Source organism: Equus przewalskii, chromosome 1, assembly GCF_037783145.1.
Source record: "Equus przewalskii isolate Varuska chromosome 1, EquPr2, whole genome shotgun sequence".
NCBI lineage: Eukaryota > Metazoa > Chordata > Mammalia > Perissodactyla > Equidae > Equus > Equus przewalskii.
The window spans coordinates 90,554,330-90,580,763 of NC_091831.1; the positions used below are offsets into that span (position 1 = coordinate 90,554,330).

A 26,434-nucleotide genomic window follows, 5' to 3' on the forward strand; every position below is an offset into this window, starting at 1 on the left:
AAAACTGTCGGCCACTGAGCCCCGGGGACCAGCGAGCCCTGGAGCCTGGGCCAGCCTCGGGATAAAACACTGTGTCCTGTTTTATGACACGTCCCATGTTCACAAGGTGCCATCCCTGTAGCTGTGGCCTAGGGAGACCACCACATGGATGTGCAATAATGTTGCACCTTTGGAAGGAAGGGGCTATCTTCCCCCTCAGTTGTGCCACACGCCACATGGAAAGAGATACCTCAAGCCTGCCCGTATATGGAGTTGCCACGAGTATAAAAGTTTAAAGGTACATTCAACTTCATTTCATAAGCTGTAAAGTGAAGGGGGGAGGTTATTAATAATAATTAACCAGTAGCCAGTCACGATAACTTGGCAAGTTCTAAGGGAAGACAAGCAATGTATCAGAAAGGAAGAGTGGGAGGGAAGACCAAGATCAAGATTCCACGTGGGCCATCTCGCCCTTGAATCAGAGATGCCATGTAATGCCCAAAGTATGGATTTGAGGCGTAGGGTCTGGTCACCCTTCAGTCATTCAGGGCATGACTCCCATCATTGACTGCCTTCTGACTCAGCTTCCCAGCCCGCGCTCCTTCCACACACCCCTCATCAGCACTTTCCACTCCACCAGCTCCTCCAAACCTCATCGCCTCAGGCCCCTCTGCCTCCTCAGCTCATGACCTCACCTCTGCTGCAGAGAGGGGCGCCCGGGACGCCCTGCCCCAACGGCCCTGCCTCCTCTGGGCCTCCTCCTGCTGGACGCCACTCCTCCCCCCTCCGCTGTTACCTGTGCCCCTGTGCCCACCCTGCCCTGGCCCTGTGCCCCCAGCCTCGCACTAGCTCCTCCTCCATCTCTACCCAAACCCCACTCTCCCCTGTAGCCCTTTTCTAACCCTGGCGGCCACAGGGTGATAACAGGGTGGCTGTGAGGACAGCCTCTTTATTCACACGTTTCCTGTCCCTTGGGCCTCTCTCCTCTTACTCTTATTCACCAGCCATTCATCCAAATAATAACGTAACCAACACATGATAATAGCAAACTAATACTTTCAGCTCCAGCACATTGCAGGCCCCCCCTCAGCCTGTGCCGTCCCCTGCAACAGCCATTCCTGTGGCCACTGAGCCCTGGGACCGTGGCCAGTGTGGCTGAGGACCTAAATTTTAAATTTTATTCTAATTAATTTAAATTTCAAACCAAAAAGCAGTGTAAAATATTTTCCATTAAACGCAACTTTACGGTTTTGTTGAAATTTTGCATCCACATTAAGAGAGCTCTAAGTATAAAATATGCAGTGGATTTTAAAGACAGAACAAGAAAAATATATAAAGTGTCTCGTTAATGATTTTCTATATTGATTACATGTTGAGATGATCCTATTTTGAGTCTGTTGAGTTAAATAAAATGTATTCTTAAAATTGATTCCACCTGTCTCTTTTTCCTTTTTCTCGTGGCTACTAGACAATTTAAGACCACACATGTGTTATATTTCCAGGGACAGGCCTGGTGAAGCACTTCATACTCATTATATGAACCCACCCCCCATTCTCATTAAGAGGTTCAGCCACTCTCCTGATTTTACAGATGAGGAAACTGAGGCACCAAGAGGTTAACTTGCCCAAGGTCACACAGTCAGTCAGCGCCGGGCCCAGCTGGAAGGCCAGCGTCTGACCTCAGTATGCTTTCTGTAAGCGTTCTGCTAACAAAGTGTTTCCACTTTGATCTTTTGAAACCCTACTGGGTGAGGAGGAAAAATAAAAAGAAGAAAAAAGAAGCCGTAATCTCTTTCTGGCCCTGCACGGAGTGAGCAATGGTGACACCCGGGGGGGCACGACCCTTGTCCCCACCTGTGCGTAGCGCCCGCTGCAGATGGCCCCTCTCCAGTCCGGGACGTCGATGCAGTCTGGGTGCCGGACCAGCCAGTTGTCATCCTTGGTGAGGTAGGAGCCCGGGTACTCAGACACGGAGCCGTCGACATCATGGAACACTGACGTCTTGTCCCCGTCCATGTCCAGCTGGTTGAACCAGGGCCCAGGCTCCCCGAAGAACACTCTGGAAGTAATCTAAACAGAGCCCAGGAAGTCAGGCTGGGCCGGAGGGTGAGGGAAGCTGCAGCCGGCATCCAGCCACGGTGAAGTTTCCGGTTTCCACTGACATTACAGGCCAGCCAAACCTGAGGTGCTCTCGGGCACCGTAGGAAACGCACAGCTGACCTCTCAGACGGAGCTGGAGAAATAGCCACACGCTCCCCGGGGCTCTGCTCTTGGACCCCCCACGTTATTTGGCCTCTGCTCATGGGAAGGCTGGCTGCTGCGGGTGACCCAGAAGGGTGCTCCACTGCCCAGTCAGAATACAGAGAGAGGGAGGGGTACGTGGGAGTGTGTGTGCGTGTGTGCGTGTGTGTGTGAGAGAGAATGAGACTGAGGCGGTGGGGAACGTTTGTATGAGAAAGTACACAAACACACACACACGGGGATGTGTGAGCGTGTGGGTGTTTCAGGAAGACAGTCTTTCAACACGAGCCCTTGGAGATTTCCATGACTGACCTCTTTCAGACCTGCAGCGGCCTGAGTAAAGAAATTAAGTAACTTAAGTTTCACAGCTTTCCCCGCGCAGCCTGCCAGGAACCGGCAGCTGGGCGAAGGGCAGGAGCCCGGGGAGGGAGGAGGGCCTAGGAAATCCGCGATCTGAAGAGGATGCGCCAGGAGGCCTGGGCTGCCCGGACCTGCTGGCCCTGGCCCTGGTCTGTCGGCTGTCTCGGGTGGGGGCCCCTGTGTGTGTTCCACTCTCAGGGAGAAATTAAACAGAGCGTCTTCAGCTAAAATTCCCTGGCAGACTGCTGGGTTTTTAGATTAATTGTGCCAACCCAGGTGGCCTGGTCACAAGACTCAGTAGGTCAAAACCAAGACCTTCGGAGGAAGAGCTGGGGACGCTGGGTCCAGCGCAAGCTTCCTCAGGAGGCCTGGGCGGGTTTTGAGCCGGGTTGGGCGAGCGGGCATTGGCCAGACTTGACCTGTGGGGCAACCTAGGCTTGTACTTTTCCAGTGTGGATGCAGACAGAACTGGGACGTGGCCAGCCCGCTCGGAGGAGGCTGCTCAACCCCTGTGGTGGTGGCGATGGCCCAGACTCCAGGCCCTGGGGGACGCGTGAATCACCACCCCGAGTCTGCTTTGCCGGGAGCCTGCCCTGCCGCCTCACTCACCGGGACGTCCTCAAAGGCAATGCTGGTCACGTTGTTGTGGGGGCAGCTCTGCCAGGCGTTGTTCAGGCGGAAGGCCAGGGCGCTGGTGTGCCGGCCCTCCAGGGCCGCGAACTTGCGGAACGTGCAGTTCTGGATGTTGACGGGCCCGTCGTAGAACTGGATTCCTCGGATTGGAAAATTCCTGGGGGGTCCAGGAGGTCAGAGGTCAGGCTAACTGCCATGTCGTGCCACCACACTGTTGCCCCCTCCGAGGTGGATGGTGACGAGACCCCCTGGGTAAACCATTCCTGATCCCCCCCAACAACTCCCTCCACTGAAGAACGTTATTGATTCATTAATGAATTCACTGAGAAGGCGTTGATGGCCACAGTCGATGACAAGAAACAGTTGCTGGGTGAACTGTGTGGATGGATGGATGGATGGATGGATGGATGGATGGATGGGTGAATAAATGAATATCTGTCTAGTTGCTGGCTTGGGGTTTACGGTATATTCAAGCATTTTCCCCAGTTCTTCCATCCTGTGAAGAGTCACTGGGTAAATACGTCAGTGCTGCTGCAGAGGGCCAATCCCAGGTCCCCTGGGAGAGCAGAGTCATTAGTCATTATTGCCTAGTCTTGGTTGCTGTAACAGTTTAATCAGAGGAGACCCAGAGGAGCTTCCTCTCTGTGAGTGAGCCCTCTGATTGGGAGGATGCGGGGTTTGGGAACAGAGGGCAGAGGAAGGACACAGAATGGAAGGTGATAACAGTGTGGTGGAGCAACTGCGATGTAACTTGTCAAACATCCCTAGCAGAGAGGGCAGGTCCCCCAGGGAGTGCGTGACTATGGGCTCCCAGAGACCCCAGGAGGTCCTGTACCAGGAGGCAGGGAAGGATGTGGGAGGAGGCGGCAGATGGGGACGGAGGGCGCAGGGACTGAGGTAGACGGTGACTGCTCCTCGGACCCCGCAGGGGCAGGGTGCTCAGGGGCGCGTCCTCATCTGCCTCGGCCTCCTGAGCAGGTGTGGAAGCGAGGGCCTGGAGGGGTGGTTGGGCTTGCTGGGGCCCCTCTTGGGCCTGGCCCTGGATCTGGCTTCTCATCCTGCACGCCCAAGTTGTATGCTTCTACTGGTATCTCTCCCTCTGGGCCAGGCCCTCTCCTTCCACAGCAACATAAAGAAGAAAGGGCAGAAAGAGGGGGGAGAAAAGCAGAAAAGGGGTCTGTCCCTGGGGAGAGACCACATTCCCGCCATCCCCAGTCTTCCTCCTGGGGTCCCCTCCATTCAGACTCGGATCCCCGGGGGAGCCCCTAGTCCCGCAGTCTCGGCCATGTGCCTCCAGCGGACACCAAGGACTTGTTGCGTTTCCATATTGTTGTATTTGTAATTGATTAACGTCCTCACCTCGAATCCTGATTCTCATGCAGCGGCTCTGTGCGTTTTCCATTTAAGGTATTTTAGGCACAGCCCGTTCTCACTAGCTCTATATTTAAACTGTGTGCTGACTGTTCCTTCAGACCCCAGCCCGGGCCCATACGGGATGAATCACCCATGATCCGGACGGCTCGGTCCTAGGTTCCAGCTCACAAGTGCAGCTCGAGGAACCCGCCTGAGTCTGACAGAGCTGTCAGGCCTCCATAAACAAACCCACCTCTGGAAGCCGTCGGAACATTCCGGCCCAGGAGGCTGATAACCCTCAGCAGAGCAACCCCAAATAAGCAGACCCAGAGCTGCTCATAAAAACAATCTGAAGGGACTGCCGCCGTGCTTAGTTTACATAGAAGCGAGGGCTTCTCCCCAGCTCGCTCTGCCTGCAAAGTCTTCTCGCAGATACACACCTGCTCGGGCTGGGAGTTCCAGGCTGTGTCCTGCCTTAGAGGTAGGAATTAGATCTTCCCAGAGAAAGAGGAGAAAGCTCGGGGGCAGGAAGGGCTGACCTGAGCCCTCGGAGAACAGGGCCTGCCATGCTGCTGGCCGGCTCAAACCTTGCTTTCTGGCCTGAATTCACAGCTGAGTAGAAACACCAGCAGAAGGAGGAGAGACTCCCTCCCCACTGACCCAGGCTGCGGCCCCCTGACAAGCTGACCGGATCCGTCTGCTGTGTCACTCTCCAAGTCACCCCCTCCCTCTCCAGCCACCTGGTCAGCCTCCAGCCTCTGTTCGAACCCCTCCAGCAAGGGAGAGCCCCTCGCTCTGCAGGGCAGCCCTATGTCCTGTCGTCAAACAAACCTGACCGTTAGAAAATGCTTCCTGCGCCAAACCAATTCTAACCTTCGCGTCCACGCAGAGCGAGTTTTGCCTTACATGCGCGTGGCAGCCCTGACAATGTGTGACAGCACCTCCCATGCTGTTCCCCCAAGTAGGATCCCATCTTCTGGTTGAAGTTCCCAACCTGCACGTGATGTGGCTTTGGGTTCCGTCCCCCTCCTGGTTAGTCTCCTTCGAGGGTGCTTTGGCCTGACTATCACTCAGCCATCATCGGAAGTGGATGAAACGCTCCAAGTGGGTGTGCCGTCAGAGGAGAAGGGATCCCACTGTCGCCGATCCTGGGCACTAAATTCCCGTTAACGCGGCCCCAAACCATAGCATTTTGATAGCTATGTCCCCTGACTCATATGCAACACAGGTTTTCGATTTCTCTCTCCCGCTGGATTTCCCCCACTGCTGGTTAACCCCAGTTGTTTTAGTGACTGCTCTGACCAGCAGAGGACAGGAATTCATAGTCAACAGGTGGAAGCCACATCCTAGCATCTCTCCTTTCATTGCTGATGCTTAGGTTGAGCCACTCAGAACAAGGAAGCTGCCATGGTTGCAAACCTACTGGCCTATGGGAAGGGTCCTTCCACTGTGGTCCAAGCCGCCTGGGCCCCAGATCCTGTTGTCCATCATCTCTGTCCCCACGTTGCCACTCTCACCAACAAACAGGCTGTTCTTTATCTCCTGCTTGGAGCCGTCGTCGTATGGGAAGGTTCCACCACTGCAGAGAGAAGATGTCTGAGAAGAGATGTCCAGAGACAGCCTCCTACAGAGGGCCAAGCACACAGACAGTTGCTCTTACCTGGCCAGGGTCAGGCCGATGCCATTGTCAGCAAACCTGCAAACAAGAGCAGACAGTCAGAGCATGCTCTCGCTCCACGTGCAGTGACGCTGTGGAGGGAAGGACCCTACCCTGCCCTGCCCGGGAGTCACACGTGGGTCCTGTGTGGGACAGGAGTTTACGTGAGCAGAGGGTTTGCTCAGGGAGCTGTGGTCTCTCCCATTCTGTATAGTAAGGGGACGTCCCAGGTCCCCTCCCACTCCACGTCTGATGCCTCTCAGCGCCTGATGCCACAGTGCATCAGCAGCATGCAGACCGGGCTCTGGGAGGCTGAACGTGGCCCACTCTCAGGGCCAGTGCTGGGTAGGGTGGGGTATGTGGCTGCAGTCCCATTTCCCCTTAGCCATCTACTGCTGATTCAGCCACAGCAAGCAGGACACACAGTTAGCTGAGTTCCGAGTTTCCCAGAAGCCAAGCGGACGCTGCCTGAGAAGGGCAGGACGTCATTTTTCAATTGTGCTGTGGCCGTCTCATCAGCTCCCTTTCGCCGCGGTGCCCTTTGAGGGTCAGGAGGAGCACGCTTCTGCAAGGAATCTGGCTGTGAGTGACGAGGGAGCACATACAAGCTGAGCAGAGCCTCGGGTCTGCCCAACCACAGACCCTGGAACCAAATATGGCGGCTGCCTTGCTCCCTGTGTCCCAGGGGTGGATGTAACCGGTTCCCTTCCACCTGTCCAGCACACCTGCCAGGCCCATCTCCTCAAAGTGCCATCTCACCAACACTCCTGCTTCCTAAACTCCAGTGGCTTCATATCATCCATAGCCCTTGGCCCACATCCTTGCCCTGGGCTCCAGGCTGTGATGAGTCCACTTTCCCTGGGCTGGTCCTGGTGGCCTAATGGTCTCCCATTCCTGCCTGCTTCCGCTCACCCTGCTCCCCTCCTCCAGGACACCTGTCCTTCTCCCTTGGCCTGAAGCGCCCCCCCCCCCAACCCCAGTTCACATCAGTCACTGCAGGCCGTCTCCCAGGGCAGGGTGCTCTCCAGCTCTCCCCGTCCCTTCATGGCTTCTCCTTCCCGTCGCTGTCCCCCAGTGCTCTGCCCGAGGTCCGCTCAGGCTCCACTGCGTCCCTGGGGACGTCACAGAGACTCAGAGCTCCCATTGCCACCAGTCCACTGCTGACACTAAAGTCAACTGCTCTTCCCGTCTGCTCTTCCAAGATTTGGGCTATTTCCACTGAATATCTCAAAAGCATCTCAAGGTCAACGTGTGTAAAACACCATTATCTTCCCCCTGAGCCCGTTCACCATCCCGAAGCCTGGGTCTCAGCTACGCCCCCATCATCTGTGATCCTCTCGCAAGGACCATGGCAGTGGCACCTCAGTGATCTTTCCCACCTCCGGGAGGGCCCCCTCCCACCCCTGCCTGCATCTGGTGGTTGCTAGAGCGACCTTTCTGGGATAGACACAATGGCCAAATTTTCAGAGCCCTTGAAGGGACCCCATCTTCCGTCAGCCCCTGACTGTGCCAACCCTGCACCCTCGTGGGCCTGCAGCCCCGGCAGCAGCCAGATTCTGGGAAACTTGGAAGGAGTCTGGTGGAGGGTTGAAGATCCACTCCCATTGGCAGGGGCCTCAAGTCTGTCTTGCCCCCCAAGTCTGGCACCCACTGTCTTGCGGGTACCTGAACTCCCAGCAAACCAGACCAAATATTCACTGGACTCAGAACACTGCAGAGAATTCAGCGCTGGTGCCACCTGTTTTCTCCTTCACTCACCTCTTGCAGATTCTCTCTCTCAAGTGTCCTTGGGTCTCTACTCTGGGGACGAGCAGCTCACATTACTCACTAACGTCTTGTATTGCAGGAACGTTCCTCCTTCCACTGAGCTGAAATGTGCCCGGTGCCCATAACTGCTGCCCTCCAGAGCCAACCAGCACAGGCCTGCCTCAGTGTCCCCTAGATGCCCTTCAGAAACCCAGAATTGGCTCTCCTGTCCCCTTTCTCCTCTTCTCAAAAGTCATGACTTCTCTGACCCACGGGAGACGAAGGCCCTCCCATTTCTCTGCGGGCGACACTTCCCTTGCATCCGTGTCCGGCTCTCTCTGGGGCTGCCTGGGGCTCCGTCAGTGTCTGTCCCTCCCTGGCTTCTGCTTTTCTGAGCAGCCTTTCCCTCTCTCTGCCTCTCTCTCTGTGCACGTGTGTGAATTCTGTGTCTGTTTCCTCCTCACACACTTTCACATCCTCTTGCTCCCTTTCACCTTTATTTCTCCTTTAATCAGACACAATAAAATGGAGACATACACTTATTTCCTACACAGAGCTTCTGATCTCCCATTTCTAACATGAAGGTAGACAAGGAGAACATTTCATGACACTCATTTAAAGCAAATCCCGGCTGAGCTGCCTGTCCCTTCTGGTCCTTGTCCGTGTGGGCCGGTGGCTCTCCGTGGGGACCTTATATCAGGACTCAGGGTTCCTTGTCTTCTTCGTTTGGGCCTTGGAGACCAATGAGCTGAAACTTCAAGTCTCGGTCCAACCACTTACTTTTGGGAAATTCACTAAACTGAGCCTCAGTTTACCATCTCTAAAATGGACATGATAATTTATGTCTTTGAGAAACATGCTAAGAAATAAGTGTAACCAAGGATTCAGCATGTAGTCGGTGCCTAGGACATGCTGGTTTCCTTCTTCACCCTTCTGTTCACTGACTGGCTGTGTGGCCTGAGAGAGCCAAGCCCAGTGGCTATTTGGGGGCAGGTCATGACCCATAGCTCCTGGCCTTGTAACTGAAGCCATATGCTGTTTTTAGATGTTTTTTGGGGTCACTGCCTGCTGCCGTTCTATGCCCCTGCCTGGTTGGGGGACCAGAAGCCAAAGGTTGGCGTGCTTTGTGTCCCTTCTCTGCCTTGCTCTCCTCCCCACCACCCCCCCCCCCCCCCCCCCCCCGCTGGAGGATGAGCATCGTCCGCACTTTGTGTCAAGGCCACACGGCTCTCTACTCACCGGCAGCTGTCCAGCCACACGTCCCCGCCGCGCAGCCAGGCCCCGTGGTCCTGGTTCTTGTAGGCAGTGAAGTGCTTGATGATGGCGGGCTCCCGAGGCTTCAGCGGGTCGGCATCCTGGTGAGGGCTGTATCTGGAACACACCACGGGGAGAGCTCCCGAACTGACTCCCCCCTGGGCTGTGAGCTTGTCTGCTCACGGTGCCCAGGAAGACTCTGACTACACAGCAGCCAACTCGCACCCCTGGGTCTGGATGAACTTTCTGAGCTGGACACAGAAGCAGGAGGTCTTTTCCCGAGGTCCAGCCCTGTGCAGGCTGTGGACACGTCACCGCCCTTGTTCGTGAGCACCACTGAGCAGCCCTCCCCAAACGGCGTCAAAGCACAGAGGAAAGTTCAGACAGCCAGTCCCAAACCCAGCGTGCAACACAGCCCACTGATGGGGTAACCGTGCCCTGGGCCCTCTCTGGGCTTCTGTCTCTTAACTACAAAACTGAGCACTGAGTCTGGACTCTTGCTGATGTCCAGTCCAGCAAAAGTCTTCTGTGGACACTGTCATGTCACTGTGTTACCCACTTGGATGGAGAGCAAGCACCTTCGCCCCTTTAAACGGTCCTGGTTTTCCTGACAGCCTTGAGGATTGGACAGCACCTTTTAAAAGCAGCCCCTGGCCTTCGGCTGAGCTCCAGGTTTATTTGTAGGTACGACCTGCATGCTCCTTCCTATTAAATTGATGGTGAAATTCTTCCCTCTTCACCTTTGATCCCGGCTGACCTGCCGTGGCCTGGCCGTGCCTGCTGACTTTCTGGCTACTGGCTTTTACCAAAAGATCCAGAACCCTCTCGGAATTTCTGTTTCCCTCCGGCTGCTGGGGCCTAGACCCTAATTCAGATTTTGCCCCGCTCATGTTTTCACCACAGTACCCCAGCATCTAGTTCAACGCGCAGGACATAGAAAGTACTCGACAGAGACCTGACGAATGAATGAATGAATGAATGAATGAATGAAGGGAACGGGGCCGAGCTGAGAGGTTGCCCTGGAGTGTGCGTGTCCGAGGGTGATTACCTGGCAGAGATGATGGAGAGGAAGGGCCGCTTGTCCTTCGCAGAGGCCTCTGTGGTTTTCACCCCGTTGTCTATGATCATGCCAGCCTGGGGACGGAGGACATTCAGGGACACGTTGGCCTCTGCTGCATGCCAGGCACCGCCTCACCCAGCCTCGCTGCACACTCTCGAACGCCCCAGTTACACCCACTTTGCTCTCAGGATGTGTTAATGGAAGCAGGGGGTCTGCAGGGAGGGAGGTGAGGAGCTCGCATTGTTCTGCATTGTTCAGCTCAAATTTGGAATAAGCGTCCTCTCCGAGGTGCAGATGAGGAAACTGCGGTCTAGGGGCCTGAGGATCTTGTCCAAGGCCACACAGCCAAGTCCACGCCCAGCACCCACAGTGCTTTGGGCAGTTACGAGCCCGGGCCCCAAGTCAAGGACGACAGGTACGCATGCGTGGGAAATGTGTCTGCAGTGATTTAAATAAAACGCTTGACTTAAGTCTCATCTTTCCCTGGGACAGGGATCTGTGGTCGTCCCAGGGTCTGGTCTTGGTTCCTGCCTGACTCCAAGACAACCTCACTGTCTCATCTGGCTCCAAAGGCGCCCCCTTTGTCAGCCCCGGGCAAGACGGGGCGAGGCAGCTGAGCGACGCTGCCGGGAGGCCACGGTTGGTCTTCCCTCATCCCTGACCCCCTCGGCCTCCTGGGGAGGCTCAAACTTGGGTTTCTCCTCTTTAGACAATCGGACGGCACTGACCATTGCCTTCCACAGCTGACTCATAATGAAGCGTGGTGACACGGGTCAGAAGACGCGGGGCTGGACTCCCAGCTCTTCTCTGGGCTCTGGCTTTGGGGCAGTCCCTTCCCCTCTCAAGCCCAGTCGCAGCCTCTGTAAGTCGGGCTCACAACACCGATTTCCCAGGATGGCTGTGAGGACTGTGTAAGCTAGCCCAGGCGCAGGGTCCTGGAGCAGGACCCTCACACGGTGGGTGTGGACTTGGGGCTCCTGGGTGTGGACATGAAGCGCGGGCTTCCTCCTATGCTTACAATGAGACCAGTGAGCTCGGGGCTCCTCCCGGCTGCTTCCTGCCCTGCCACCCTCCCCCAGGCCGTCCCCCGACCTGTGCCCTGTGCCGTCAGTCCTCAGTCCTCACCTGGTTCTGTGTTGGAGACCCCCTCCCTCACATATTCTTCCCCTTCTCACCCTCCCGGAACACCGTGCACCTCGGGGCCCACCCCTGCTCACAGGAGGGCGTCTGGAGGGCGGGGTCTCCAAGAGCAGCAGCACTCTCTCCACTCCCCTCGCTGCCCCACAGCGACGCGGCCTCTGCGCCTGTCCTGCGTGACCACAGCTCTCCGAGGCCCACGGCCCTCAGAAGCGCCCACGTGAGGCCCGCCCTCCTTCTCTCTCCTCTGCCTGTCTCCCTCCTCGCCTCCCCGTCTCTGTGAGACTCTTCTTTCTCGCCTTCTGGGACACAGCTCTGCCTGGGGCTGGTCCCCATCTCCGCCCAGACTGCCCAGCGCTCCTCACAGCCTGCTCCCCACCGCCCCCCCGAGGTATAAGCACAGGTCCATTCTGAGATCATTTCTCTTCCTAATGGTCTTCTTCCTGGTCAGGCCCTTTTTTTTGATCCTGAATGTGTTCATTCCCGCTGGAGGCCTCAGTTTCCTCATCTGTACCATCAGGGATTGGACCAGAAGACCAGGCTCAACATTCAGGGCTGCGTCAATGCACTGTCCTGGCATCAGGGAGACCGCCTCGCCCCCAGAGCCGTGTCTCTGGTCCCAGCCTCGTTCCCGAGCTCCACTCCCTCCTCCCGGGACTCTGATCTTGACACTGCCCTGGCTGGGGGTCCTCGACACAGCCGAGACCCAGTCCCTTTCCCCGGCACCTGGCTTGGTGCTGGACCACAGGACTATTGACGGGTGACGAGGATGGCCAGGGCATTGCTGCTTCCCGCCTGCCTCCTCAGCTCTGCCTGGACCAGCAACCCATCTCCCAGGAACCAAACACAAGGGGACAGAGGGGAGGATGCGAACACTGGTCCACCCGCCTTCGGACCGCATCCTGACTTTCTCCAGCTTAGGGCTCAGGCCTCACTTTTCACAGCCCACAGTGCACCATCCCCTCCAGTGAACTGCAAACCAACTCGCCCAGCTCAGGAGGAGGAGGAGCTCCTGCCGCGGGCCCAGGCGAGGGCGTCTCGCTCCTCTTTTTATTCTGGCCAGATGCGAAGTCAGCACCAAGGCAGGACCAGCCAGAGGAGAGTCCTGCCTCCACGGCCAGTGGCCTGGGTGGCCTCGGAAGGCGGCTTCACTTTCTTCAAGACCGATGCCAGGAATGCATCATCCCCGCCGTGGCCAAGCAGCCACTGGCTCTGACCATCGCGATGCCGGGCTGGAAGGCGACCGCGGGGCACGCAGTCTGCACAGGCTTACCCGGTAGTTGGAATGCGCCCGGTTGTTGTGGAATCTTCCCAGTGGAATGTGCTCTGAGTAGCCGGGCGAGTACATCCCCTCCGAGGGGCCCGTCGGGACGTGGTGAAAGATGAACCAAAACCCGGTTTCCTATTGGGGGGGGCACGGGGGAGCCACAGCATCAGCACCAGCCAGGCCTCACCGGAAAGACAGGATGGCCCGGGTAGGGGTCTAGTACCACCCCCACCCATCCCTGAAGACTGCCCCCTGTGGCCCAGGTCTTGAAGGAAAACAGGGAAAAGTTGGAGGCAAACATATTTTGTGGGTCCACCCTGACTGTTAAGGCCTTCACAGGGCCCTCCCCTCTCTGCTGCCACCGCTGTGGGGCCACCGCCTCCTCCTGATGCACAGAAGGACTTCCCCTCTCATTCCACAGACACGGATGCCTAGGCCCAGAGCCAGCACCTGGGCTGCTCAGGTCCCCTGGGGGGCAGTGGGGAGGGGTGGGCACGAGCAGGGCCGTGTGGACAGACTGCCACGTCTGCATGCCGTGCGTGCCCCAGGGCACATGACCTGTCCCTGCCTTACTGTCCTCCCCTGTCAGGTGGGAGGTGGCAGTACTTTACCTGCCTCATAGGGCAGATTCATGAATTGAATTATTTTAGCCTAGAACACTGATGTGCCAGACACCGTTCTAAGCTACAGTAATTTCAATCTGATAGTGAGTTGCGACATATACTTAGTACTCAGTACTTAGTACTCATTAGCCGTGATCACCAGGGTGATGAAGAGACAGAGCCATCACTTAAAATCGGTCCATCTGACTCCCAGTCGGGCATTTTTCTTCTTCATTCCCAGCCTGACTACACAGATATCGAGACTCGGGGCTCACAGCACACATATTTCAGGATCAGCCGAGCCGTCTCCTACCCCCAGCCCCATCCCTACTTTCTGCCCAAGCATGGGCGTTTCTGCTCACCTCAGACCCTGCAGCAGCACAGTTTATGAGGTTGTTGTTGGGGTTGGCCATCCAGAAGGTGGACACAGCACTGTGGGAGGGGCAGAGATTGACAGCGTCACACAGGAGGCCGCCAGCTCCCGTCCCGCTGCACCCATGGGCCCACGTCAGGCACGCTAACATCGTTTCGAAGAGCCGATTATCAGTGATTTGAGAAACCCTTGATTTGTTGATCTGAAACCCTGTTCTCTCGTTAAAGTGTGATGCCTTTAAGCACTTAAAACTGTCAGAACTTGAAGGGGCCTGGCTCGTTAAGGTGGAAGCGTTTGTGGGTGAAGCCCGAGATTGGCTCTGAAATCAATGTAAGTGGAAGCAGCCAGGAAAGCGGCCGTTTCTAAGGGAGAGGCTGACCGCGGGGGAAGCACCTCTCTGACTCTGTCTGTCTCTGATGTCTAGAACGGATCAGTGTGGCTGGGGTCTACCTGTCCCTGCTGTGGGAGCCGCCGTGGCAGCCGCGCCCTCTCTCGGAGGAGCACGGTGGCGAAGGAAGAGCCTGAGGATGAGAACAGTAGTTCTCTCTGGACAAGAACATGCACACGAGGCAAACTGAGCAGGGAGACGTAGAAAACATGCTCCTGCCTCTCCTGAGAAGCTGGGAGCCGGCGGGGGTCGCGACTGTGAGGTCTGAGCCGCCCAGAAGCCCAGGAGCGCAGCGTCCGAGGCTGAGCGGTCACTGGGCACGTGCTGCCTGGGCCGCCCTGGCATAGGCCTGGAGTGGCGCACGGCGCAGAGAGGGGCACTTACTTGCAATCCTGCCTGGGCTTGGGGATGTACCCCGGGTAGGAGTCTTCTGTGATCGTCTTGCACATCTTGCTGTCGCGGTCGGAGGGGAGGAGGGTTCCAGCCTTGACAAGGAGGCCAAGGCAGTGGTCAAAGGTGTTGCGTTCCTCCGGCCCATCTTCCGTGAAGAAGCAGTGGCCCAAAGAGTTATATCCCACAACGTCCTTGACCTGCAGGGGTCAAGACAGGTGACATTTCACCCAGCGCTCAATTATCCATGTGCTCATTCACTCAACAAACATTACACAGCATCGGCCGTACACCAGACCCCACGAGGAGCACCGGGGGTGGAGTTGGACCTGACATGGGTGTCAGAGGATGGAGCACTAGCTTTAAAGTCCCTTCCAGCTGGAGGTGCTGGGGCTGAGGTTCTGTGGGGTGAGAAAGGGGACAAAATGTTAGAAGTGGGTCCCAGAGGACGCCATAGACTAGGTCACATGAGCCCCTCTGGTGAGGACGCAGCGAGGACACAGCTGACAAGGACTCTGTGGAGCGATTGCACAGAGAGGGTTCCACTAGGAAGGGTGGTGGGGAGGGCTTCCCCTGGGAGGCAGCCTCTGAGCTGGGCCAGGCGGGCATCTTCCAGTAGGAATGGTGTTGGTGTCCTCACTGTGCCCTCACCCACGCGTCCAAGTCAGCCTGGTAGCCCATCCTGCCCATCAAGTCACATTTGCGACCCCTGGGCCCAGAACCAGGAGGGGCTGCAAACTCCAGCTCTTCAACATCCTTCTTGGAATCACAGTCAGTGGGGGAGGCAGGACCATTCAAGACATCGAGAGACTTAGGCACCATCTTAGCCGTGCATCCAACCAGCACAGGGACCTTAGACCAGTCTCTACTCACTTTTCCTCCCACAAGTGAAGGCCCGAACTCCACAAGCTCTGAGGCCCCTTCTGTAGAATGCTATGAACTCATCAATCTCAGAACTAACTGGGGGCCTCGGAGGGCCTCCAGCCTGAGCCCTACTCCTGTCCAACGCCAGACTCTGTTCACAAGCGTCCCCAACCAACCGGCATCCTGTTTCCTCTTGAACACCCCAGAGATGAGATGCCACCCCACTCCAGAGAGGCTCTCTGTTCTCTCGGACAAGCTGCTCTCCCCTAACCTTTGGTGAGAGGCATGGGCGTGATCGTGAACTCTGTTCAGTCAACACCAAGGCCGTCCAATGGGCGAGCTCCCGTTTCTCCATGAAAGTCTGTTATAAATAGCCTGGAAAGGCGAGCAGGGGCGGACAAGGCTCAAGGTGGCCGGGACACCTGAGAGCAAGTTCAATGCCTTCACTTCAGAGGAGGACACTGACGCCCAGAGAAGGGACGCCCACCGACCTTGTGGTGGAGCCGTGTTCAGACCCAGGCCCCCTGCCTCCTGCCCGCTGTACCCACTTGCCCGCTGTCTGGATCCCACATTGGGCAGCCCTCCCTGAATGTGAGTAATGAATTAGGTACATTCTTACGCTAACAGACCCTTGAGGCTACGGGGAGGAACGCCTCATTGAAAGAAAGAAAACTCATACTGTTTACTGGGTGTCAAATGTTTTACACACGTTATCTCATTTAATCTTTATCACAACTACTGTCACCTTTCTACAGATGACACTGCTGCCCAGAGGCATCTCCCTCGCACGGACAGAAGTGAGACTTGGTTCTCCATCTGTCTGACTCCACAACTTGTGTCCCAGTTGATTCTCCACAGCACCAGAGAGAGAAGAAGAAAAAAACCCCGCTCAGTTTGTGTTGCATTTCTTTCTCCTCGTTAGCAGCGGGGTGAGGCGGCATATAGAGTCGAGAGAGAAGCACAATGAGATAGAAGAAAGCCCTGAGCTGGGAGGAGAGGACACGGGTTCAAGTCTTGGCTCAGCGATGAGCTTGCAATGACGTGTGACAGGGTGACCTCTAAAGCTCTTTTTAGCTCTAACATTTTACAATCGTTCTCCCCCAGAACAGCTCCTGGAATTAAATATTTAAACTGTGACATCACTTGAGATAGATCGATCGATAGATCCATAGACTCTAGCCAGATAAACAGACACGTACATACAGACTCCGGGGGACCACCGAGCCGCTGTGCACGCTAACCAGCGCTAACGTATGAGCTGCCTGCCATTCTCCAGCACAAAGTGTATTTTCCCCCTTCTTCTCTGGACGCCTCCTTCCCTGTTGATGCTCGGCAGTCCTGGAAGCGATTCCCGAGAGCTGTTTTAAGTCTTCAGCTGTTATTGGTGGAGTCAAGGCGTGAGATCGTGGAGGAGAAAAGTCTCAGCCCTCAGGGACTTCTCCAGAGAGGGTGACCGTTAGTCTATCGTCTGAACCAGGACATTTTTGGGAGTGAAAGGGGTGCTGTTAGTAACTAAGCTGGGACAACAGGTGTAAATGGAACTGTCCTGTGCAAATCAGGACACAAGTTCACCCCAACTGGAATGGCTTCCAACATCACCCTGGATCCAGCAGGAGAAAGAAATTGCTGTTAAAACAAACAAACGCAGACAGAAATGAACTGTACGTGTTTCTGCCCTCTCGAGTGGGTACGATGTAACTCACATCAGCGAGAGACGTGACAGCAAATATGATCATATTCAAAGGAAGACTGCGATTTCCAAGCTTCTGCCCTTTATTCTTAATTTTTTTGAGCTACTAAAGAAAACAGCCCTGGAGGGGGAGGTAAGGTGTTTTGCAGAGTGTGTTAATGAGAGTTTGGATATGCAAATAGAAGCCAGGAAAGGAAACAGAACCAAATCACTCTGCATAATGAGGAAAAGAATGTGTTTCTAAGGACAAGAGTCTAGGTTCCTCATTTGGGCCCATGTGGGAAGGAGAGAAGAGTGTAACTACAGGAATCAAGAAGTGGGTGAGACTGTGAATTCAAGAAACTGGAAAAGGAGATGAACAGAAGCCTCTCCCACAATTCCCAGAGCGTTGAGCCTGGGAGAGAGGGCAGTGGGGTCCCGCCATATACGTAGGGCGTTCCAGCCATCTTTAGGACAGCATCAAAGGAAGGGTGTCTCCCTGGGGCTGGAGGGCTTGGGGACTGACTTTAGTCCATGTGTGGTGCTCCCTGGGATTGCACAGGATACAACCTGCACAACCACACGGGGCAGCCTGTTAGGGACATCCTGGTTTTAAGCATGTTTTGCTCTTGGAGGCGTTTATATCAAAGGTAACACAGCTTGAGCAGTGCAAGAGGTGGGAAAGAAGGAAAGGACGTGTTTTCTTCTCCCACCCACACTTTGCTCAAAAAAAAGGAAAGGAGGAGAAAACAAAACTGGAGAATCCATATTGGAGTCCTTTCTCCCTTCCTCGAAAGTACTGGGATGGATTCACCGTCTTCCAGGAGCGAACAAGAAGGCGACCCGTGTGTCCTGCCCTGGGGCTCAGAAGCACATGTTCCGTGAGCCCATCTGACACCTGCCCTCTCTCCCGCAGAGGATGTGCAGGCCGCCTCCGCCCCATGTCTGCCAGCATCCTGGAGCTTTGTCATGAGCCACCCACTTCCAAGGAGGGCACCACTGATGCTGTCAACATCCCGAGAGGCATTTCCCAAACTCATTTCTGCAGACACTAACTCTGCAAGATGCGGAAGTTGCGTGAAAAAAGGGCTTTGCGGCTTGACGAGTTTGGGCATCTCTAGGACAATCAACGTTAAATCAAACGTGTTTTTACTGCAACCTTTGACGATGCTCACAAGGGGAGACCTACATGTCTCGGGGAGCCAGGGAGGTTTGCCCAGGTCACAGTTAGAGAGAGTGGCATGGTGGCAATTCTACTTAATAGCTTTGCTAATATGTCACAAACATTAATCTTCCCTAAAAGGCTTTGAGATGGTTCTGTCATCATCCTCACTTCACACCAGAGGAAACTGAGGCTCAGAAAGTGTCGCTCAGTCCCCAAGTTGACACTGGCAGGATGAGAATAGGTCACCGTGACTCCATCCTCCGTAACCTGCTGTTCTGCTGAGCCTGCAACAACAGCTACAAGGAGAAAGAGTCAGGAGTCGGACAACGGGGCGGAGGGGGCGGTGGGCTTGCCGAGGAGGAGCTTGGTGGTGATGCAGGGAGTGACGTTGCTGAGAGCTGTCACCAAGGCTCCAGGGAGCACAAGCTGAGAAGCCCACACGTTTGTCAGGTAGGAGGGGAAAGAGAAGAGGCCTTGGTGGAAATGTCAAGTTCAGACCACTCCTTCCGAAAGCAGGTGGTAAAGAAAGAGAAAGAGCAGAGGAGGGCTGCCCCAGGGGGAGGGGGTGATGGGGGAGCTGTTGGCTGAGGATGGAGGGTACCAGAATGTGTCTAAGGAGGCGGGCAGGGAGGAGCCCATGGGGTGGGCTGCCCGGGACACTGGGATCAGCTTCAAGACACTTCAGCTCTGCCCGACCAAGAACCCCCCTTTCCAATGGGCCAGTGACTGCCCCTCTGGGGTCTAGGGCATCTGCAGACGGGGGATGGCTTTAGGGGAAAGGTACCCATGATGCTACTGAGCGGCCTCTGCATTCTGAATCAGAATGAAGCCTTTGTCTGTATTTGGCCTCTTTTCATCCCAGCAGCTAAAAACATCTTTCTAAACAAACTCAGCCATTGGTAAATCCTTCAAGCCAAAATGAAGGGAGCTAATGTAAAATTCTCATGGACAGAGTCCAGCTCCCGAGGCAGCGTCTCTGCCCCGGTGGTGGAGCGTTTACAGGGTGAGGTGCCAACCCACAAAACCCCAGCTCCTGCCCAGAGATGCGGCTCCTGGGGAACCGCACGGAATGCGCCCCTTTATGCCGCTGCCTCTGGCCCACAGAGTTAGAGGCCTGCACTTCATCTGGATTCTAAGCCACAGCACTTTGGTTTCACCTTGGGAAGGCCACACGGGCCGGCAGGCCCCAAATCCTGACCCACCAGCTTGGCCATCAAGCGCGGCCCTGAGCTGAGCATGGTCGGAGCCCCCATAGCCATCAGGATGAGGCTGCAGCCGCCCCCCAACCAGGCTTGTGCAAGCGCTGTGTAGCCTGGCGTCCGGCTATCACCCGGGGAGCTGACAGTGTTCCCTCCCAGCCTGGTGGTCGGCATCCTCGGGGCCAGACAGGAGACAGCTTGGTCTGCAGGACAGCAAGGCTCTGGCTCTGAAAATCCTACTCTACTGTGGGGGCAACTCACCCCTCCGGCTGCTCAAAATGAGCCAGCCCCATGGGCAGCTCCTCGCCTGCTGCCTTCCTCCTGCTCCGCGCATCTCCCCATCCCCTGCTCGTCCATACTAACTCGGACCCCGGGTGGTGCTGCTCTCCCAGCCTCTCCCAGCCTGCATCCCGGCTGAGAAGCTTGCTCTGCCGGCTGCCCTGACGAGTGCCCCTCAGCGCTGGCCGACGCTGACCCCCCTCCCAGTGCCACCTGCCCTGCTTCCCCCACACAAGCCCCCCCCACCCCCGTGGCTGAGACCTGGGCTCTGAGGAGGCTCTGCTGTTACGAAGTCGGCCGAAAGCATTCAAAAGTGTTTTCTGAACACATTTCAGAAACATATTCAGTTCATAACAGAACAGCCGTGAGGGGTAGTCATCGTGTTCTCATAGCACATCCGAGGAAAGTGAGGACGTAAGAGATCACACAGCCTCCCCACGGTCACACGGCAAGTGGGTGGGACAGCATAGCCTCCCTACATGTGCGTGTGCATGTGTGTGCTTGCGTGTGTGTGCATGTGACCACCTTGAGATTCAGAGCAGCTTCCACTCAAACCAACCTGCAATTACAGGCTCCCAGTATTCTTGTCTCTTTCTCGTGACTAATGTTAAACGTAGGTGAATCTAAGCTAAATTTGAGGACGAAGGTTTAGAACCAATGCTTCAGGCGGGTAAGGCTCCTCAGACTCAGGCCTGTTCCCTTTCTTCACTTCCACCCCGTTCCTTCCACCACATATTCTGGGCTTAATCTCCAGCCTGAGTGAGAACATCGATGACTCCCTTCACGCATTCAGTCAGCAAACTGCACGGGCGAACAGAACAGACCAGACGACTGCTCCGGGCGCAGTGCGCCAGGCCCTGGGCCCAGCAGCCCCCTCGCCCTTTACTCCTCAACCGTGTAGGATGGGACGTCCTGTCCTCCCCATTTCACAGAGGAGGAAACAGAGGCATCAGGGGGAAACGACTGGCCCCAGGCCTCACGGCTGTTCAGCAGCAGAAGCCAGACGGCTCCAGAGCCTAAGCTCGTCCTGCGCCTTATATTGCATCCCCGACGATCTGAACTTAGTGTAAATCCTGTTGTCTTTCTGCTTCAGCCAGAAAAATTCTCTTTGCTTCTTCCTTGAGCCATAAAAAGACTCCATGTTTCCAGCAACTGCTCCACCCACAACCCTCCAACTACCTGCTGGGAGCCTCGGCCCAGGTCCCAGCCAGCACCTGCACGCCGGCCAAGCCAGGGCACTGGGTCTGCCTCCCTCACGGCACCTGCGCCTCACCGCCCTGTGTGTTTGGGGCTGTTTCCCCACTGGACCGAGGAGGGAACTGAGGTTTGGAAGGTCAAGTAAGCTGCCTGAGGTCCCACAGCTCGTAACCTGTGGACCAAGCCCTTGAACCCAGGCCATCCAGACGGGGCCCCGAAGCGCAGGCTCTCCCCCTGTTCTCAGTGGGGTTTTAAACAGAGCCAGCAGGCACTCTTAGAACACAAGGAACTGACAGTGGCTTCACCAGCCCCTCGCTGACCGGCCGCCTCAGCTGCCCGCACCACACGCCTGGTGGGGGGGCTCCACTGCGTCTGTGTAAAGCAGGGGTCCCCAGCGCAGATGCCCATGGGGGCCAGTAGGCAACACGATGAGTGGCTCCGGCCTGGGGACTTACTGTAATGCGCTAGGTGGGCACAGGGCACACTGGACAACGCAGGCCGGGCCTAGCGGGGCAGCTGTGTCTCTGCCCCGATCCACCGAGGCCGGGCAGGAATGTGGGTCTGGTGCCGCCAGCTCAGTCTACTTTCCCAGAGGAGCCAGGAATCCAGATTTTTATGTGAAATCTCTTAATTTTTAAATGATGGAAACTAATTCAAATGTCTCTTTAAACGCTGTTTAAGCAAACGATACACACCTGGTCACAGGGTTGAGCTCTCAGGGTGTCGTTTCGTGATGTGTGGTTTTAAAAGCTCACAGAAGACATAAGTTTAGTACATCTAAAGAAAGTCCAATTTAGTGTCAAATCATCAGTTTAGTGTAAAAGATTATCAGAGTTTCTCCAAAGCTGCGTTAGCCGAATAAGACACGAGCTGGACTCAGCTCGCAGGGCGCCATTTTGTAATGTCCAGTTTTAAAAGTTTATAGAGGATGTAAGTTTAGTTCACTTAAAGAAGGATCAACTTAGTGTAAAAATTAGCTGTTCAGATGAAGACAAGCCTCTGACACACACTCCAGTTTGCTAAGGAGAGCCCTTCTCCCAGTTCACTTGCTCTGAAGGACACTTGGTTCCACAGAAGAAGAGAGCCCACTGCTCGCTACCAGCGCCCAAGTCTGTGGGGCCAGCGCCACAGCACAGGGTCTTGGCATCGTCTCCTGGTCTGCGGTCAGCTGATCTGTCATGCCCCAGTCACGGGATGACCCTCGGACTTCTCATCATCCTAACGAGGCACAGCAGGAACTAGACTCCCGGTGACCATAGGACACTAACTACTCACCACCTCTGTAGTTGGTGCCCTTTCGCCAGGACACACCCCTATTATCTCCTCCTTCTTTTGTTGGTGACCTGCCCTCATCTGATATCATCCTAAAATCTGAGCTGAGGGTGGTTCAACCCCAGCGGCCCTGGACGCAGGGACGAGACCCAAACGTCCTTCCAGGCCAGTGGTCCCTGGGCCCAGCAGTGAGCTGTCAGGTATCAGGGGAGGGGGTGAGGGGTTCTAGATCTTTGCTTCCCCGAGAAGGAGGCGCTTACCAACAAGCCGTTGGAGCCATGGACAGTGACACAGCGAGAGAACGTGTGGTGGATGGACAGGTCCCTGACGTACGTGGGCGGGTCGTAGCCTCCCCTCTCGTCCACGTCGCCTGCCAGGTGGAAGTGGATCGGGTACTGGCCCATCAGCTGCTGGCCCATGTGCTTCAGCTCGACGCCCTCCAGGTGGGCCGCCTTGAACCCCAGCGCGAACTGGGAGAGGAGAGCCGAGAGTCAGGGGGAGTCCGGGAGGCGCTCCCTGCCCCCGAGCTGATGCCCACATTCCAATGATGCACATGCATTGTCCTCAAAGTGCATCATTAATGCCCGCCTTGGATGCTCAGTAAGTCAAAGTTGTTCTCTGCACACGAGCTACGATGCCTGGCCTTCTTACCCTGAGGGAGACGAGGCAATGCTCACACCTAGACATGTAGCAGGGCAACGAGCTGCTCGCAACCAAGCAGTACAGAGGGACCGTGCGGTCGCTGGGGCTTGCTTCCCCCTCTGTTCCTGCCCCCTGAGCCAGTGAGGGTTGTGAGGAAGGCATAACGCTGAGATAACCTGGGTGGAGGCTGACAAAAGTCACACCCCGGGAGGGCTGGGGAATCCAGGATGGGGTGGACCACAGGGCATAAGAGCCTGTGCCATGTCCACCATCTGAGGCCCCCCCCGGGGGGGAGGGGACACCGAGCTGGGAGTCTCCGTGAGCCCATGACTCTGGGGCATGTGTGTGAGTTGTGGGTGCTCCACTCGCTGGGTTTATAGCGCACGTGGAGCCATTTGCAGCTTGCTCAGGGAGCCACCTGACCACACTGAGTGTCTACACTCCAGGAGCTCTCTGTGCAGCACACTCCGAAATGGTTCTTGTCGAAACTTGGGCTCAGCCAACTTCTACTAGAGATGGGTGATCTTAAGGACATGCTAACCATTCCTTCCAAAAGTAGGTGTCAACCCGAGTGCCAGCCCCAGCCATGGCTGCTCTGGAGAGCTGTGTTGAGAACGATTCTGAGGCCTGGTTTGGGCAGGGAGAGTCTGCTCACTCAGGGATTCCTCTCGGGACCGGGAATGGGGTTGCAGCATCCTGTGTAACGCAAACCTGCTATCTCTGCTTTAGTCTCTCTCACGAGACTCTCAACTGAGGACAGAACCGCCACCCCCCCCCCCACCCCTCCCCAGACACCAACTGGAAGTATGCGGAGCTGTTTTCGGTGGTTGCAATGACTGGGGAGCACCACTGGCATTTACTGTGCAGGGACCAGGATGCTAGAAATCCCATAACATAGGCCTGCAAGACAAAAAATTGTCTCGCCTAAAATGCCAGTGGGGCACCCGTCGTGAATGCTGTAAGTTTCACTCCACTGTTCTTCTCAGATGAGCAGAAAGTTTTTCTTGTTTCTGTCATCACCTCAACTCTCCACCAGGAAAATGGGTAAACTTAATGCTGGAATTTCTCGTTCCTCTCCCCTGCTAATCACTTATCTGTATTTTAAGGGCTCTATTGTAAACGTGACTTTCTGTGCGTTAAATGCCAGTTCTTTTAGGAAGCGATCAGGGTTCAATAATGAAGAAAGGGAAGAAAGCAGTGGTTGGGGTTGAAAATCAGGAAGGCGGGGAGCACAGTGTGACTCATCCAAGGTGACTGGGGAGTAGAGAGACGATCCCAGCTTGGCTCCATCATCTCTCTCATTGCCAAGTATTGTCAGGCCAAACAAGATGCCGATGGATAATACGTAAGACTTCTCCAGTTTCCAGAAGGTACTCTTCCCTTGGTCCTGGTCCCGCTCCTCCATCCGCTCCCCGGCCAAGAACCCCCGCCCACAGACTGGCATTGTGGGAAGTCTCCTGGTTGGGTCGTAGCCCAGCCCAGCAGACCCGTACCTTGATGTGGCCCCCAAAGGTATCAAAGTTGAAGAAGTTGCAGATGTGGTTCGTGTAGGGGTAGCACTCATCTTCCATCTCCCCCATGATCACGATGTTGCGGCTCAGGAGCCCGACCTCGGCCCGCATGTCCACGCCGTCCACCTCCCCCCCGATGTGCAGGTACACTGGCTTCCCTAAGGCAGAAATGGGGGAAGGTGGGAGGTCAGGGGTGCCGCCTGTGCCCACTGCGTCGCAGGCCCCTGCCAGGTGCTTCCACTCTGCTGCCTGTGCATCACCATGACCCACGTGCATGGTGGTCCCCACGGCCCCCAGTCCCCCATTTTATGGAAGAATGAAGCCCAGGGAAGTGAAGTTACTCATCGAGCCAGGATTCACAGCCATGCATGCTGAGGTCAGAAGCCCACGGCAGAAATGGCTGTTTGTCCCCCAATGCCTGTCCCTCTTCTGCTTTTGGTACTAGGATCTCCTGCATGTGGCACGTGGCTGGCACATGGCTCTCAGGAGAACCACGTTCCCCAGCCACCATGCAGTCCCGTGTGGTCATAAGATGGGCAGAAGCGACACGTGGGAATTTCAGGTGACCCTGCCCGTGCCCTTTCCCTGGGGGCTGCAGTGTGGATGTGCATTGGTGGGCCAGCCTCGCCCAGGCAGGCGAGAACCATGCCCCAGAGATGGCGGAGCAACGAGAGAGAAGACGCCTGGCTCTGGATGACCCCACAGAGCTGATGCCCCGGACCGCCTACAGCTGGGATTCCTGTGGATGTAACACACATCTCATCTCTCTTTAAAGCCACTGCTATAGGACAGGGCAAATCCATACTCCGTTAGGCAGGCAAACCACTGTTCTGCTTCTCTCAACCTCATGCACAGTGTGCGTCTACACTGCATTTTCAAGAAAGCCAGGTGGGCGCTTCTGTGTCCAACCCTGTGGCCAGGTTTGGGGTGCCTGTACGGAACTACATAGAACTGTGGAAAAGAGCTTGCACCCCACTCCGTATTGACCTCATCACGACCTCCCTGCCTCCCCCTGGCCTGGAGGAGAGGATGCTCTCTGTCTCTGTCTCTTCATTTGGGTTCCTTATGCTCTGTTTTCAAGCTCACCTAGGCCTTCCAATTCTTACAAAGAAAAGACCTTTCTGCCCATCTCACCACCCCTTGGGCTATTGTCAGCCTCTCTCCTGCCTCGGCCAGAGTCCCTGCACTTGTGGTCCGTAGCACACGCCTCCGTTTTCACTCTGCTGTCTCCCTCCCACTGCTCCACTCGGCCTCATCGAATCCACTTAACTTCTCCCTTCCAGGCTCCTCCTCCTCCACCTGCAGCGAATGCACCTTAAGAAAGGTGCGGGGTGACAAGAGTTTGTAAATTCGAAATTGTCCTTGACTTACAGCCCCCATCTCTGCCTCCACCATGATCCCAAGTTGTTTCCTGGAATGAACAGATCTTAGCCTGCCTCCAGATTTGGCCTGTCGGTGACACTGCTGACCTGGGTGGCAGGCACTCTCTCCCAGTCGAGGATGCAATTACAGAAGGCAACAACCTCTGCTGTGGGTTCGCAGCCTGAACCACACCACAGACACTGCCCGGTTTGTACCGTGACCTTGACTGGAGCCACAGAGCACAGCTCAGCCCCAAGACACCGCTGGTGCCCACACGCAAAGGCCGTGGTCATGGTGAGCCCTGAGCAGCACCCACTGACAGTGACCGCACGCTGCTCTCTCTCCCACGGGCAGAGCCGCTCCCCGTCCACCCTTCCCGGGCACATCCTGTGGGTGGGTCTGCAGTGTCCTCAGGAGGCTTGTTGCTTTGGGATTCTGCAGACTCAGGGAGATGGTGGTTTGTTTGAAGCATCTTAGTTCAAGATGAGAAACTGGTGCACAGCAAAGCTGAGAAAACATCCCTTTTGGAACTGGCATCAGCTTCCTGTGGCCGCTGTAACAGATCACCACGAACGTCATGGCTTAAAACAATAGAAGTTCATCTTCTTACAGTCTTGGAGGTCAGACGTCCAAAGCCAGCTTCACCCCGGCAGGAGGTAAGGTCTTGGCAGGGCCGGGAGAGTCTGTTCCCGGGCTTTTTCAGATTCTAGTGCCGCCCGCACTCCGTGGCCTGTGGTCCCTTCCTGCATCTCCAGTGGCATCACTCACCCTCTGCTTCTGTCATCACATCACTTTCTTCTCTGTCTGACTCTCCTGGGCCCCTCTTATGAGGAG

General features: G+C 55.9%; 1 protein-coding gene across 5 annotated transcripts in view; it reads right to left on the reverse strand.

Annotated features, from left to right (window-relative positions):
* The window catches only part of CEMIP (cell migration inducing hyaluronidase 1), a 143,070-nt gene that overhangs the window by 14,440 nt on the left and 102,196 nt on the right, over positions 1-26,434 (reverse strand). For all 5 annotated transcript variants that reach the window (XM_070617284.1, XM_070617304.1, XM_008523300.2 and 2 more), the window contains 11 exons: positions 24,221-24,396; positions 22,346-22,555; positions 14,435-14,640; positions 13,652-13,721; positions 12,694-12,822; positions 10,272-10,357; positions 9,209-9,340; positions 6,227-6,262; positions 5,990-6,145; positions 3,190-3,370; positions 1,834-2,049 (listed from right to left, as the gene is read on the reverse strand). In XM_070617284.1, the coding sequence (XP_070473385.1) occupies positions 1,834-2,049; positions 3,190-3,370; positions 5,990-6,145; positions 6,227-6,262; positions 9,209-9,340; positions 10,272-10,357; positions 12,694-12,822; positions 13,652-13,721; positions 14,435-14,640; positions 22,346-22,555; positions 24,221-24,396 (1,598 nt within the window). The remainder of the gene's footprint in view (positions 1-1,833; positions 2,050-3,189; positions 3,371-5,989; positions 6,146-6,226; positions 6,263-9,208; positions 9,341-10,271; positions 10,358-12,693; positions 12,823-13,651; positions 13,722-14,434; positions 14,641-22,345; positions 22,556-24,220; positions 24,397-26,434) is intronic.